This window comes from Lemur catta, chromosome 8 (assembly GCF_020740605.2).
Source record: "Lemur catta isolate mLemCat1 chromosome 8, mLemCat1.pri, whole genome shotgun sequence".
NCBI lineage: Eukaryota > Metazoa > Chordata > Mammalia > Primates > Lemuridae > Lemur > Lemur catta.
In genome coordinates this window covers 46,192,964-46,210,149 of record NC_059135.1, presented here as the reverse complement: position 1 = coordinate 46,210,149, position 17,186 = coordinate 46,192,964, and the positions used below count along the sequence as shown (strand labels likewise).

At 39.0% G+C, this 17,186-nt stretch overlaps 1 protein-coding gene across 1 annotated transcript in view; it reads left to right on the top strand.

Annotated features, from left to right (window-relative positions):
• The first annotated feature begins 10,921 nt into the window (after positions 1-10,921).
• ITGA4 (integrin subunit alpha 4) overlaps positions 10,922-17,186 on the top strand; it is a 76,791-nt gene continuing 70,526 nt past the window's right edge. The window contains exons 1-2 of the mRNA XM_045559315.1: positions 10,922-11,545; positions 11,900-12,021. Of these exons, the coding sequence (XP_045415271.1) occupies positions 11,343-11,545; positions 11,900-12,021 (325 nt within the window). The 5' untranslated portion in view covers positions 10,922-11,342. The remainder of the gene's footprint in view (positions 11,546-11,899; positions 12,022-17,186) is intronic.

The window sequence follows — 17,186 nt, the reverse complement described above, 5'->3', positions numbered from 1 at the left end:
CTATCATACAATTCCCCTTAGTTCTCAAGCTTTACTGTTAATAACTTCATATGTACTTTGGTGCAGCTTGAGAAAAGGTTACTTTATAAATTATAAAATCTAAACAAATGCAATTTATTTATTTAGGTTATTTACCAGAAGTCTACATATAAGAAAGAGTACAAAGGAAAGAGGGTCCTAGGGAAGGCAATTGTGAAACACTAGAAAAAAGTGTTATTCAACAATTTGAGAAAGAAAAGTTAAAGTTTTCCAATCTGCTTATACTTCACTAAGCCGACATGTGACAAGATAGATGATAGATAGACAGCTGATTATAGATATTAACATAGAAACATATAGATGCTGCTGTTTATTCAGGATTCATATTTTTATCCTTGGAGTTCCTTCAGCTCACCCTCTTGAATAGTTTATCAACTGAATTGAGTACCCTTTCCCTTCACAGTGTATCTACTGTGTGGCTTCCTGCTTCTTATTGCATGCTCTAAAAGAACAGGGTTCTCCTGCTGTCTATGAGAACTAAAAACAATACCATTTTGCAAATGAATATAACTTTAGTGACAATCTCATTGAGCCTTTTTCATTTTAATAACAAGGAAGTTGTAAAAATATAAGAGCAGTTCCATAATCAGGAACTTCAGGTCTCCCAAATCCTTGTTTAGTTTCTAAAACTGGTTTTAGACAAGCAGTTTTTTATGTGAACCATGAAAAGAGTAAGACATATCTCTACGATCTACAAACAAAAGTTTTATACTATCATTAGGTTGAATCAGTATTACAAACTTTTTGGAAATAAGTTTTAAAAAAAATCTTTAGACCAATTAAAGAATACTCTTAGAATTTAAAAATATTCACTTTTATCCATAATTCTAACAAGTTTTTTTATGAACAACACATAATTTTAAAATCAAAATAGTTGTTCTAGTTTCTGTAAACAGAGGAAATTTACTTTACTGGGCCAATATACTGTGCAACTGTTATAAACAAAGCTGATTTTCAGTGTATACCAAAAATAGAATATACAAGCTGTCTGCTGGTCTTCCGATGCATAGACATGAGCTAGATACATTATTTTTGTATAACATTCATATTTTACTAATCCAAATTATAATTATTTTCCCAAAGTTTTTTCTGGTTACTAAACAGTTCAGGAAACTGTAGTACATTAAATTATCTCTCTTATGTCCCATTTTTTTCTTACAAAGTGGTATAGCCTCATTCCACTGTTTACATTCTTCCTATCTCCTGATGATATTTTAGTCTTTCATGTTCTCTTATCTCTTTTATCTGGTCTACAAAGACTAATCTCTATGTTCCCCCAGTTTGGTCTGGTGAAAGAAAAAAATAGAGAGAAAGAGAGAGAGAAAGAAAAAGATTAAGTTTAAAGAATAAGATTAAACTAAATTTATTTCCTTTGGTTCTCCCATAAAACTTTTGCTACTCTGAAAACTCCACTTATTATATCATATAATTTGTCTTATAATTCACAATATGTTACTATTTTGTAAGTTGCTTTGCAATTGTTTTCCAGTTTTGAGTTTGTATGTGTTGCTTCTCTACCTAGATTGCCAACTATTGAAGAATAAGAAATTATCTTTAACTTCTTTTGTGTCTTCAAAGTGTTTGGGACATATGTACATATGCTTGTTGTATGATCTTATTTTATCCACAAACAATTAAGCAATTTTACACTTTTTTCACCATGTTCATTTCCAAAATGCCTGAGAACTCTGTTTTTTCTAGATGAGGCCATGCATATAAGAGGGTTGAGATGAGACACTGTTGCAAGGCACTTTTACATAGATAGATTCTAGCCTCTGACAATAGAGGACAGTGATGCTGTAAAATATCTGTGTGTCTTGTGAACCTTTGAGATCAAGTGTAGACCAGTTATGAAATCATTATAGTGCATAAATTCAATCTTCCAGGTCAGATTACTTATGAGATAAAATGTTGTCACATAATAACTATGTGTGCCCTGAGAGAAGAATGGTTTTATATCAGGTCCTTTATACACTGTAACAAGAGGAGCAATTGTTTCTTCTTCTGAACTGAAGCATGAAATAGACTTGGTTTAAAAAGTTATAAAATATCAGTTGTTTCAGGCTTTTGAGAAGACTGGTAAAAAGTAAAATTTATCAAAATTACCCTTCTTGTCCAGAAAAATTGCCCTACACACCCTAGCCGGAAGAAACCTCTCCATCTGTTGAATTTCTCTGTCTTATACCATTTTGCATGGCATTTGACACCTACTCGGTTAAATAGTAGTTATTTCTTGATCTGTTAATTTACCAAACTAAAGGGAACGTTCTGAGAGAGAAGGAAAAATAGTCTGTGTTTTGGGTGGGTAAAAAGAAAGTCAGTATGAGGCCAAGAATGGAGGACATTAAGCCCCAGCCAAAAAACTCTATTTTCATTGGGTTAAAAGTCAGGGAAGGAGCCATTAGAAGTCTCTGAGGTGAGAAATGACATATCAATAGTTGTGCTGTAGAAAAAATCATCTGCTTGTATATGTCAATATACTGAAAAGTGACAAGATTTAAAATAGGAAATATCATTTATTGTCAGGTTGCCCTTTGGAACACGTGTCTAAAGAAGAATTCCAACTCTTTATATCATGTCATACATGGCATCTCTCACTAACACATAATAGGTGTTCAATAAGTTTGTTGAATGAGTGAATAGATATAAGCATAAAATGTGTCTTTATTCACTAAACTTTCCCATATGGGTCACTGCCCTTGATTTCAGATTCTTCTACATAGTTTATTTCTGTAGGTAGTTTATTTCTATACAAATTATATCATTAGTGATGATGCTAATAAAAGAAAAAAGGTATAAAGGAGAAACTGCTATTTTTTGAGCACTTATTATGTGCTAAGGACTCATTTTTCCCATCCAGTCAGGGAAAACTTAATTATAAGAATAAAAACCAGGTTTGAGCAATACAAACAAATCAGCCAAGGTTCTGATTGGCAGTTGTAGTAGAAACTGTTGATGTCCCACCTCTTGGGCCACCTGAGCCCACCTATTCCTAGGTAGACAGTCTCAGAACGTTGCCAGCTTCCTGGCTGCCATGCCTTTGTCTCTGATCTTCTGATCTCCGCCCAAGGACTCCTCCTGCGCCTGGGAGCTTGCTTACCTACGGACAAACAGGTGCAAGCTTCAAGTGTGCAGAGGTTAACCCTGCACCAGAGGAGGATGAGAGTTCCTTAGATAGATGCCCCAGCCTCCAGGTCTTCCAGGGGTAGAGGATTCTGAGGCACATTTCACACATTTTCTCAGCAGGTTTCAGAAGTCTTATAATTGAGAAGCCTTTGTTTCATGTTTCTTTTAAAGCAATCTTGTCATTGGTATTTACATGAAAGCATCAGGAAATTTGCTCTCATAGTATATATTAGGATAAAAGGATTGGATCTTCTTGTTTCTTAGGTACTTTATTACTGTGAAAAAAAATATCTCCTATTGTCTTAGTTTGGATCCCCTAAAAGCCGACCTTGAGACAACCACTTGGGTGCAGATAGTTGAGGGTGGGGATTAGAAGATTGGATTAGAAGGAGGCAGAAAGAGATTGTAAAATTTTTCTTTATGCATCTCTAATCGTTTTATATGCTACATGCTTCACTTTAGTAATTTCAAAAATCTAATTTAAAAAGTTTTTTTTAAAAAAAACCTACTTGCCAGATATATCTACGTGAATGTTCCACCAACGTCTCAGACTTATCTCTAGAACCCAGCTGGTATTATCCAAACACTCTCCACCTTCCCTCCCCCCAATTCAACACTTCCTTCTGGTTGCTTTATGTTCTGTTTTTCATGGTACTACTATTGTCCCAGTCACTTGGCCTAAAAATACCAGTCATATTTTACTTCTCTGGATTACCTACAACTGACAATTCATATCAGATTTTTTCCCCAATGTATTATATGAATTCATTCATTTTCCCTACTTATACTCTATTTAAGTTAGGTCTCAGGACTGTCCTTTATGCAACACCATTTTTTAGCAACCAGCTGTCTCTTCTCTCCCCGTTGTTTATGACAATGACATTTGATTATATTATATTGTTCTCTAAGGCATATTTTCCTCTGTAAATTATAAACTGAGATTAGGACCCCTTTTTATACATCTTTGCATCTTGTAAGGATCTAACACATTGTTTTGCATGTCATAATGAGTGAACATAAACTCAAAAATATCTAGTTTATGACATTAACGATATAAAAAGTCCAAATCATGTAAGGGCCATTCAAAATATTTACTGAGCACCTGCTATTTGCTAGAAAGCATATCAGGTGCTAGAGATATAGTGGTGAATAACAGTAGTAACACAAAATGTGTTAATGTGGAAGATATAATGAAAAAATGTAAATGTATTATGTAAATTAAAGAGTTCTAAAGAGAATAAACGGGATTGTCTATGAAAGAATGACATGGTGACCTATTTAAAATTGGATAGGCAGAAAATCCTCTGTGAGGAGAGCTTTAAGCTGAGATAAAAAGAAGGGAAAGAGGAATCATGTGAGAAGTCAGAAGCTGTGTGTCCAGGCAGAGGGAAAAATAAGGGAAAAGACCCTGAGGACAAATAAACCTTAAAGCACTTAGGAAATTAAAAAAGACCAAAGTGGCAAAAGCAAAGTGATCCTGGGTGTGTGCTCAATGGCAAGGCTGAAGAAGTAGTCAAGACACCACATCACAGGGTCCTGTTAGGCCACACTGAGTGTGTTTTGTACTATAAGAACAATGGGAAACTATTTAAAGGATTTAAGCAAGGGAGTGGATGCCTGATTGATTTAGAATTTTAAAAGTTCACTTTAGCTTCTCTGTAGAAATGTGATGAGGTGGGGAAGGGATGAAGGGAGACCAGGTAGCAGAGAATTAAATAGTTCAGGTGAGATTATGGCATTTGGGGAAAGGGTAGTAGCTGTGTAGAAGAAGATGAAAAGAAGATGGGCTTGAGATATATTTTAAAGGTCAAATTGATAGACCTAGTGATTGATGGGTTTCATGTTGAGGATAGAGGAAGGAATCCAGGATTACGTTCCAAATCTCTGGCCTGAACAACTGGGCAGATAGAGTGCCATTTTCCATAAAGGAAGAGATTGGGTAGAGGAATAGTTTAGATGAGGGGTGGAAGAATCAGACTCAGTTTTAGACATGTGTACAACACCCAATAGGTATCCAAGAAGAGACATCAGGTGGGCAGTAAAAAATATGCACCTGGAGCTCAGAAGAAAAGTCCAGACTGGAGATGAGAAATGGGAACTCATGACATTCATTTATTTATTTCTCAGGTCAAGCAATTGAGGGTATATTTTAATAACTCATGAAATAGTCAACTGGCAAATTAATACTGATGCATATTTTATACTTACATATAAAAAAAACTTTATTTTCAAATGATACATTGTTACCCATTGAGTAAAAGAACTTTATGCAAAAACAAGACAAGGATTCCTCAAGGATCTAAAAGCTAGCTATTGGGAGTGGTAGAATATAATGAGAGAGGAGAATTTAAATTGTACTTTCTATACTCCCTCTTCTATGAGGATGTTTATCATGAAAAAATATGACAATCACAGATACTTTTAGATGATGTTTTCTTCACATATTTTAAGTGTATCCTCCACTGCTGACCTAAGACATTTACTTGATATTAGTTGTGAATATGTTTTTTTCTTTTTTTTTGTACTTTTTTATTGAGGTAAAATATATATTAAAAATTTACCATCTTTACCATTTTATGTGTCCAGTTAAGTTATGACTACATTTATATATGTGTGTATATATATATTTTTTCCCTTCTTTCTTTCCTTCCTCCAGCCCTTCCCCAGCCTCTGGTAACCACCATTCTACTCTCTATCTTCATAAGATCCACTTTTTCAGCTTCCACATAGAAGTGAGATGATGCAATATTTGTCTCTCTGTGCTTGGCTTATTTCACTTAACATAATGGCCTCTAGTTCTGTCCATGTTGCTGCAAATGACAGGATTTCATTCTTTTTGTGGCTGAATAGCATTCCATTGTGTATATATACCACATTTTCTCTATCCATTCATTGATGGGCACTGAGGTTGATTCTGTACTTTGGCCATTGTGAATAGTGCTGCAATAAACATGGGAGTGCAGATATCCTTTCAATATATTGATTTACTTTCTTTTGAATATATGCCCAATAGTGGAATTGCTGGATCATATGGTAGTTCTATTTTTAGTTTTTTGAGAAATCCCCATACTGTTTTGCCTAGTGGCTATACTAATTTACATTCCCACCAATAGTGTACAAGGATTACCTTTTTCTCACCCACTCAGGAGCATCTGTTATTGCCTGTCTTTTTTATACAAACCATTTTAACTGAGACAAGATGATATCTCATTGTGGTTTTGACTTGCATTTCTCTGATGGTTAGTGATGTTGGGCATTTTTTTCATATGCCTCTTGGACATTCATATGTCTTCTTTTAAGAAATGTCTATTCTTTTGCCCATTTTTAAATCAGATTATTTGGGTTTTATTGCTATTGAGTTGTTTAAGCTGCTTATATATTCTGGTTATTAATCCTTTGTAAGATGGATAGCTTGCAAATATTTTCTCCCATTCTGTGTGTTATCCCTTCACTTTTTTGATTGTTTCCTTTGTTATGGAGAAGGTTTTTAGTGTGATATAACCTATTTGTCCATTTTTGCTTTGGCTGCCTGTGCTTTTGAGGTCTTACACAAAAAATCTTTGCCCAGACCAATGTCTTGGAGTGTTTCCCCAATGTTTTTTTCCTTGTAGTTTCATAGTTCCAAGTCTTGGATTTAAGTCTTTAATCCATTTTGATTTAATTTTTGTGTACAGTGAGAGATAGGGGTCTAGTTTCATTCTGTATATAGTTATCCAGTTTTCCCGCACCATTTATTGAAGAAACTGTCCTTTCTCCATTGTATGCTCCTGGTGCCTTGTCAAAGATAAATTGGCTATAAATGTGTGGATTTATGTCTGGGTTTTCTTTTCTGTTCCATTGGCCTATGTCTATTTTTATGAGAATACCATACACTTTTGGTTACTATGGCTTTGTAGTAAATCTTCAAGTCAGGTAGTGTGATGCTTCTAGTTTTGTTCTTTTTGTTCAGGATTACTTTGGCTATTCGGAGTCTTTTGTGGTTCCATATAAATTTTAGGATTTATTTTTATTTCTTTGAAGAATGTCATTGGTATTTTAATACAGATTGCATTGAATCTATAAATTGCTTTGGGTAGTATTGTCATTTTAACAAGATTAATTCTTCCAATCCATGAGCATGGAATATCTTTCCATTTTTTGTGTTCTCCTCAATTTCTTTCATCAGAGTTTTATAGTTTTTTAAATATAGATCTTTTACTTCTTTAGTTAGATTGGTTCCTAGTATTTTATACTTATTGTAGCTATTATAAATGGGCTTGATTTCTTTACTTTTTTTCAAATTGTTCACTGTTGGCATATATAAATGCTACTGATTTTTGTATGTTGATTTTGTATCCAGCAACTTTACTGAATTCATTTATCATCTCTAACAGTTTTTTGGATTAGTCTTTGGGTTTTTCTAGGTATAAGACCATACCATCTACAAATAAAGCTAATTTTACTTCTTCCTTTCCAATTTAGATGCTCTTTATTTCTTTTTCTTGCCTAATTGGTCTGGCCAGGACTTATAGTATTATGTTGAATAAAAGTGGTGAGGGTGGGCATCCTTGTTTTGTTCCAGTCCTTAAAGGAAAGGCCTTCAGTTTTTTCCCCATTCAGTTCAATGTTGGCTGTGGGTTTGTCATATGTGGCCTTTATTATTTTGAGGTATGTTGCTTCTATACCCATTTTGATGCGGTTTTTTTTTTAATCATAAAGAGATGTTGAATTTTATCAAATGCTTTTCAGCATTTATTGAAATAATCATATGTTTTTGTTCTTGATTCTGTTAATGATTCATAATATTTAGATGTTTTTAAAGATATAGGAAATGAGTTGGATATCCTAATGAGGAAGGTTAGAAGGAGAAGGAAAGAGTGCCCAGAATATAGCTCTGGGCCTTTCCAACACTAACAGTGGAGGGAAAGAAGCCAGTAAAGAAGACTCAGAGAGTCCAGATAGAAAGGGAGGGGAAAAAAAAGCCCTCAAAAAAGCTTTTTTTGGTATCATGAGAAGAGAAGGAAAAAATGTTCATTCTTCATAACTGTAAAGGTGGGGGAGTCAATATTAGAATCCTAGAATCCGCTCTGCTGGAGAGGATGTCCTACACAAGGTTAGAGACCACTTCTACTTGTGTTTTGTCTACTCCTCTCATATGAGTCTTTAATGCAGTTCCTGGCACACAGTGGGCACTTGATACATATTAATTAAATATCTATCAATTGAATGAATATTTAAGTACAGTTGAGAGTGAGGAGTAGGTATAAGTCATTTTAAAAAGTCCTCTTCTCCTCCTCCCTCTACCTCTTCTCCCCTGCCTGACTCTCACACCTGTCTACAAAAGCTTTGATTAGATAGAGAACAGGATCTTCAGGCTTTGTCAAAGCAAATTTAAACATGTTTTATTCCTGCTGACTTTAGGAAAAGTGAGCTGTTTTCTAAGCCCTGGAGGAAGGAAACTCAGGCTAACGTAGCGTATGAGGTAATACAGTGTGGCTGTTTCTGGAAAGGCAGTGAATCCTAACCATAACCATAACCGTAGAAATAAAGTCCTGTGCTATGCACCACTCCACTGGCTGCTAGTCACCTTAACTATGTTATGAAAAGGATTGTGTTGAGTGGCTTTCATTGTCAAGGATTTTGGTGAAGGGAGGGAAAAAAAGAGGAAGGGGTTCAGATCAATGGCTCTGGTTTTGCTAGTATCTGGAGGATGTCAGAATGGTTTCAATACACCTGCTTCCAGGCCACAACTGGAGATTTTATGACTGCAAATGAGAGGGATTGCTTATTTCAGAATAATGACAATATAAGCTAGATGTGGGTCTATAGAAAGAAACATACTTTGTACTACTGCACAAAGAAACAGAGGAGGACCATTCACCATGGGCTCCGATAAGTACCTTTCTGGAAGCCATTTCATTTCATTTTTATAATGGATTTATCACACACCATTATTAACCTTTTACTTTGCTGTGAAGAATGAGAGAAGGTTAATATTTCTCTTGTCTGTTGACAAGAGAGTAAAAATAATTAGGGTGGGTTTGGCTAGAATATCCTAACATTCCACAAACATCCCAAGCTCCACATGTCTAAAACAACTCATCAAGGCGCCCATTGCATGCGTGCCTGCATACACCTGCACGACCTCACTTCTCAGTGTGTTTTTTCATTATGAATGTAGCACCATACACTCAGTTCCCAAACCCCAAACTTGGGCATCATCCTGACTCCTTCATCTCAGCCCTACATTCATATTTATCAATACTATCCCCAAGTTCCATTGGGTTCTATCTCTTAGATAGCTCTTGAATCTATTTTCTCCTTTATCCTTCCTTCTCCTTCCTAGTTCAGGCTGCCATCCTCTCTCTACTGATTACCGCAGGAGTCTCCAAAATAGGTTTTCTGTATCCATTCTTGCCTTTGCACTTCTGAAACCCACAGCTGACCAAGACAAATCCTCCAACAGCTTCCTGTCAGCCCCAGCACAGAGTTTGCAATTCCTAACCTGGCTTATGTGGTTCACCGTGCCACTCTGCTTCCCTAGTTAGCCTCCTGTCACGCCAACCTGTGTGTGGGCGGCCAAACACCAGCGCCAGGCAGACTCTTTCAGTTCCTCTACCTGGCCCTGCTAGAGCCCTCCCCCATTCCTCCTCTCAAACTTCTTAGGCTGACTCAACCTATCTTCTCCTTCAAATCTCTCCTTAAGTGTCCCTAAAGGATCTGGAACTTTCTCTAGTTAGTAAAAGTTTTTCTATCTACCATTTGAGTGAAAAATTTTCCCGACGGCTTGTATCAGTCCTGCCTTGTTCGTGGTGTCCTGTGTGCCTAGCATAGTGCCTGTTCAATGAATGTGCTGAATAAACGAACAAGTATTTTAACTGTGTGTCTGCCATTTCAACTTAAGATGTGATGTTTCAGTATGGTATTAGCACACAGACACACCCTTTGACGAAGTCTTTTCCCTTCTTTTGTTTTTTTGTACAGCAGCAATCAGTGACTGGACCTGCATCTCCTGAAAATATTTAATAATCATCCATGGCTGTCTCTCTGGTTGCTGAAGAGGAAAATCCCAGGCACGTATTAGGATGAGCCTCGCTACCCAGTTCAGGTGTGCTGGGGGTCTACACAGCATTTTCGGAGGCTCATTATGACTCTGACCTCACACTGGGTCTACACAATTGATGACAGGTGTGTCCCGTAGCAAATAAGTGGCTACTTGAAAAGGGGATCACTAAGAGCCGTTCAGAGGAATCCCCAGAAGCGAGTCAGGTCACAGTGCTTCCTGAACCTAACCTCTGTTGGGGTCAGCAGCAGCCTACCCCGCGTGCCGGCCATTCAGCCCGAGGGGCTGCTGCCGCCCGCTCACGCTTGCAGCCCGGGCTGAAGAGGAAGTGCGGGGAGGAAGGAAGTGGGTATAGAAGATTGCAGGGCTGTAAGTCTTGAAGAGAATAGAAATAACGTCTTTGTCACCCAAATGTTCCCCAGGCGCCTTCAGGGAGTTCTTTTTGTTTTGCTTTGTTTTTAATTTGTAGCCCTCCGCATAATTTCTACAGCGGCTGCTTACGCCCGCCCGAAAAATGAGAGATAGCGGTTAATTATCAACTAAAGAACTGGACGGTTCCCCGCAGTAGTCCGCGTCCCTGGGTTTGTGGCTGGCCGCGGAGGTCGGGGCCACAGGGCATCGCATTCAGGCCCAGGATCCCACCGCGGTGCAAAGGGGAAGCCTCGTTCCGCCTCCAGGTCCACCCTTGCTGCGCCCCGGGAGCCCCGGGCCATCCGGCGCCCTGCGGGCGGGGAGGCCGCGGCCCGGCCGGCGTCCTGCGCAGCCGAGGTCCCCCAGCGCCCCCTACAGCCGCGCGTGGGGGAGACGGAGCCCGGCCCTGCGCCTTCGCACCACGCCCGGGACCCCACCCAGCGGCCCGCGCCCCGGGACCGCGCGAACACCCGCACCTCCCGGCCGCAGAATCGGGGCGTGGGGCCCGGCGGGCGCGCGGCATCCCGGCCGCCCCGATCGCTCCGCCCGCGGCTGGGGACTTCCCCTCCCCCTTCCCCTTCCCTCCCTCCTTTCCTCTCGCCAGCCGGGCCGGACACACTGCGCCTCATCTCTTGGGGCGCTCTTCCCCCTTGGCCAGCCGTCGCATGTCGTGCAACTTTGGGGCAGTGGCCGTTTGGTGTTGAATGTTCCCCACGGAGAGCGCATGGCTGGAGACGCGACGCGCGGCCCCCGCCCCAGAGGGGCCGCTGTCCGGAAGGCGGTGACGGTGATGCTGTCGCTGTGCCTGGGGGTCCCGACCGGACGCGCCTACAACGTGGACACCGGGAGCGCGCTGCTTTACCAGGGCCCCCCGAACACGCTGTTTGGCTACTCCGTCGTGCTGCACAGCCACGGGGAGAACCGATGGTGAGTGGAGTCGGACTGGGGCGCTCTGGGCATCTCAGCGGCACGAGAACGGCGCCCCAGGGATTCTCTGCCCGGTTCAAACTTTCCTCTCCCTGGAGAATGCAGAAGGGAACCGCTGCGACAGCCAGCTCGCGGGACATCTCCCGGGGAAACGAACTTATCTTGGGGTGGCAGCTCCTGGTGTGCTCGGGGCAAGGCCCTGAAACTGTCAGAGGTGGCTGGCGGGGTGCGGGGGTGGCGAGGGGAGGAGGGGGTGGGGAAGGTGCCCCGGGGCCAACTGCACGCTGGTCGACACGGGGGTTCAGTGGGCAGCGCAGCTCACGTCTGAGCGCACGTGCACGTTTGTCGCTTTAGGCTCGTAGTGGGGGCGCCCACTGCCAACTGGCTCGCCAACGCTTCAGTGGTCAATCCCGGGGCGATTTACAGATGCAGAATTGGAAAGAATCCAGGCCGGACGTGCGAACAGCTCCAGCTGGGTGAGTTGGGTCTGGGACCAAGGGTTAGTTACCACCCCGCACTCCCGCTTGTGGACTGCACCCTAGGGCAAGTCCTGGAAAAACTCGTGTTGCTTGTTACTTCTAGTTTAAAGTGTACAGAGTTGCAGTTTTAACTCCACACTATTTTTTCTTCTTAATATAAAAAGATCCCTTTCTATCAATATTTTTCTCCCGTTTGCTTATGGCAATGATTGCAGTACTCTGACAAAACTATGCAGAGGAAAGTTTCTTATGATACCTTCTCTTCACCTCTCCCCCTCTCTCTCCACGTGTAAAACACTTTTTAGTCTCTCAGCATATTAACGGCAGGATCCAGCTAAGCCAAGATTTAAGAATTTTATTTCCATCTTTGACCTATCACCCTTGTTAAAGAACAGGCTAAGGGGCATATCAGGAACAGCAGTTGGAATTGATCCCATATCCTGTCATTTAGCCTAAGGGCTTTTAAAAAAAGTGATATAGTTTTAATTAGACTATGCAACGTAAAAGAAAAAAGCACAAGGAAAATTGGCATCTCCATTGTTAATATAGTTAACATGAGGCTTAACATATAACTTTTCTTCCCAAAACTCTGTTAAATGGGTCTATCTTTTTGCAGTCATTTTTTAATGTCTGTTCTTAGACTTGTGATGACTTGAAAAATGTGTACTGATGGGGGAGGGGAGAAATTTCATGTTTCAAAGACAAAAGCAAATTTTTTGCACACAGACAAGTGGGGGAAGAAAGGGGAACTAATGTTAGTCCAGACCTATCTTGTTCCAAACAGCGTTGGGCACTGCTATACATATTGGTTAATTTTTTTTTCCCCTCAAAGCAACCCTGGGTCATGGTTGACATTGTTCCTATTTTACATATAAGGACTTTGACTCAGAGAGTTGCAAGTACCTTTTCTAAAGTTACTTAGCTAGTGAGAGGTAGGTGAGACCCCAAGTCAAAGTCAAGTCTGGATGCAATGTCTAAGCCCTTTCCTTCCATGTATGCGTCTTCAGTGCAAATAAAATTAAATGAAGGGTCCAATGTGTTGTCTGCTGGACTGATGGATCATCCATAAATGGTGAATAAAAGGTCACAATTGGTACTTTTTTATATTTATTTTTGCTATAAATGGACTTTGAAATTAGCTAGTTATTGCATCTTTAACTCCTTTTTCTTTTTATAGTAGTCTTTGCTTCTTTTTTTAAACTGTGAAGCTGCTTCCCTTCATTTGTTTATCTTTGCTATAAATGGACTTTTGAAATTAGTATTGCATCTTTAACTCCTTTTCCTTTTAATAGCAGCCTTTGCGTTTCTTTTTTAACTGTGAAGCTGGTTCTCTTTATTTGCATGAATTCAAATAGAGTGTGAATATAATGGAATTTTTACTTATAACTCCAGGAATTGTCTGTAACTTGTACAGCCTCTTGTTGAGCCCTAGCCTCTTGTTGACCATCCTCCATGCTAGCAGGCAGATTGGAATGCATAAAATATTCACACACCTATACATTTGGAATAATTTTGAAAGGCGTAATTTTCATTGCATGAGAGAGTTGTGGGGTAAAGAATTAGGGAGTGGAGCAGACAACCTTGGTCTGCCTGGGGATCTTGGCAAGGTCTCAAGAGGGAACAATTTCATTTCTGTTGTCATAGTTTCCTGATCCATGACATTATAACTACTGGTATTTAGAACCTACTTCCTGTCTGGATGGGGACTGACTCTATTTCTGGATGTCTGTGTTTAACTGGATAGATCATGTCATAATATTACATAAAATTTAAGATGATAATGCCTGTCAGTTGAAGGAAAACCTAAATCCTTTGGGTGTGTGGAGCATAGGAGTCGACTGAAGAAATATTCTCAGAAAAATGTGCACCTGGTAGACCTGTAACAAACATGAATTAAATGAAGATTTGTTGGATGGATGAAAGAATAAAAGTAAAGTAAAATAAGTAAAGGAAAAGTTTTACTGAGTAAGAGAATTAATTAGAAATGACAAGCCAAAGTGACAGTTTTAACTTTCAAAATCTGATCAATATACAAAGTACTTACTGAGATGAAAGACAAAAAGGAAGACAAGATTCCTAGTTAATTAACTGGTTAAAACATTGATAGCTGTCATAATAGCTTTGAATACTTGCCAAAGAGTTGACTGAAGTTATTTCTCATGTAACATTCTAAAAAAAAAAAAAAAGTATATCTTTTTTTTCTTAAATGAAGAAACTGCTCTGTTCAGAACTAATTCAGAAGTAACTTAAAGCTATAAAATAGGAATTGAGGCTAAAGTCTAGAAAGAAAACACCGGAAAACAATAAATTGATAACAAAGATATTTTAGGATTCTCAGGTTTATGGACTATGTACTATTTTGTATCAAGAAGTTTCAAGGGTGTGTGTAAATATATATATAAGCCATCTTATTGAGACTATTGTGTGTATGTGTGTGAGAGAAACTTTATAAAATAGCTTCAACTGTCCCATCTCAAATGTGATGATTCTAATGTTTGAAAAATGCTAGCTCAGTACCTAACATATAATAGGCATTCACCAAATAATAGTTTATTTCTCATCTCTATTTTCTGCTTAAATCTAGTATCTATATGTTATCTGTACTGATTAGGTTGAGGTTAATAAATAAGGACATTTAATAAACTAAGCCAAAAGTTTAAAAATTAAATGTATTAGTTAAAAGGTAACAGTTGAAGTGAAACACAACAAAAAATATTTTGTTGGCTCATCAAAAAATATGTAATAACTAAAGATTGAGCTATGATTGCCATGTTTGTAAGGTGTCTTCTTTCATTTGGAATAACTTTATTTGCTATCAAGAATATGAAAGTGCAGGGTGTCTTAAAATGGTGCCCATCTCCCACACAATTCAAAATATCCATATATGAGGCTATAGAATTTCAGATCAACAGTTGGTTCAGATAGACTCCTTCCCTCAAAAGAGGAGGTCAGTACGTCCCCTCCCTTCCCCTCCCTACCCCCCCCTGGGGATCATGTTGTCACATACCATGCCATACTCACTGTAGCCATAATCAGAAGAGAGCAGCAAATGCCCATTTATCTAGAATGCCCAGGATGAGAAATGTTAGGGGGTAAGATACCTCTTTTAGTGAAGTGAATTGACTGCAGAGGCCATGTCAAGAAAGTTGCCTGGATAGTAGTACCACAGGTGCTTTTCTTCCTGCATACAATTAGTCATCGTCCGCATCTCTGCCTGCTTGAGAGGTCTCTCTTCTCTCATTTCCTGGCTACCAGAGGAAGGTAGTCTCCTCATCAGGAGGGCCTAGATCCAGACCTGCTCATGAAGCCTCTGTCTGAGGAGACCATGGTGATTTTCATATATCCACTTAATCTTCCCCTCAGGCGCTCTGTGTCCTCCTGGAGGCTTGTTTAAAGGAAACTTTGTTGACAGATGGTCCTTGAATCAAGATGTCACAAATAATGACTCCATTAATATAGCTAAGCATAGTCCATCTAGGGGTTACCAATATTCAAAGAATTAGAACATAATAAAATATATAAATGATTATCAAATTATACTAAAAAGATGGTCTTTATTTGGTTATTCAAAAGACACTCCAGATATGTCCATTACTTTGGAATTACCGCTAATAGCATTATACACATACATGTATGCACACGCTCACACACACTGACATTCATCTGGGTAATAGTATAAAATTACATATGTACACTGTCCAATACAGTAGCCACTCAGCATATGTGGCTGTTGAACATATGAAATGTGGCTAGTCTTCAGTGAGAGGTGTTGTCAGTTACATACTGGATTTCAAAGACTTAGTACTAAAAAACCTCATTGATTTTAAAGATATTAATTACATACTGAAATATTTAAAAATATTATATAATGAAGTAATATTTTGGATTAAATAAAATATTAAAACTAATTTTACTTTTTTTACTTTTTTAATGTGACTACCATAAAATTGAAAATTTCATATGGGCTTGCATTATATTTCTATCGGACAGAACTGCTGTAGAGAAACATAAATTCCCTGTGTAAAATAACACTAACTTCTTAGCAGGTGCTTTCCCAGTAGCCACGTGTAAAATGAATAAGACTTTCACTTTTCTTTACCAAGTGTTCTATACTTACTGGGCCTTCAAGCTCCCTCCTTATGCCTCTCTTTTTCTTCCTGGAAAAACCAATGACCCATTTCAAGTTACTCATCATTTAACCCTCTTTGAATTTCTTTCTGAAAATTATATTACCTTAACCAGCCTCCTGGTTCATGATTACATAACCTATTGAAAGAGGTTGAGTATTGTATCATTAAACTAATGATTATCTAAGCCTCACTTTTTTTTTTAGGATTTTTTTTTTTCTTTTTAGAGATGGGGTCTCACTATGTTGTCCAGGCTGGTCTTGAATTCCTGGTCTCAAGTCATCCTCCTGCCTCAGCCTCCCAAAGTACTGGGATTACAGGCCTGAGCTGCCACACCCGGGCTCTAACCCTCACTTTTACTTGACTTACAGTAGTTGTTAGTTTAATATTAAGTGGCAACGTATCACTTGTTGAAACTTCAAATATGTTTTTCTTGTTAACTTTTTTTCATTTGTAATATGTTTTAAGTTGTAGTTTATGAAGCTGAGATTGATGCAGATTGTTCATTTTGAAAAATCATCCCTGAACATAGGCTGTTCTGCAGGAAATCAAGACAGTGAGAGCCTCATTAATGAACTATCAGATTAACAGAAAGAAGTTCCCTGATTTCCAGCAGTTTCCCAAACCTCATCTTCAAATTAAGTGGACAAGGTTTCCACCTGATTTCTAATTTAAGAGATGAGGCTTTCTAAATGCATTTTATTTTTTGCCTCAAGTTTACATAGTCACTGAATGTTATACCTAGTGATCAAAGATATCTTAGTCACAGTTCTTGGGCCATATACAGTATGTATTCAGTCATTTATTGAGGGATGCCTAAGGGCCAGAACCTGGGCATAGAAAAGAAACATGCTTCTTGTCCCAAGGGGTTTCAAGTCTATAGGTTAGGTGATTATAGAAAAGTATGGTGGGAAGAACTAATCTAGTTGTGAGAGTAAGGTGATGTCTTCCTGAGGAATTGATGTTCGGGTGAGGAACTGAATAGTAACCAGGAGTTAGCCAGAGGAAGAGGCCATGGAAAAGTGTGCCAGACAG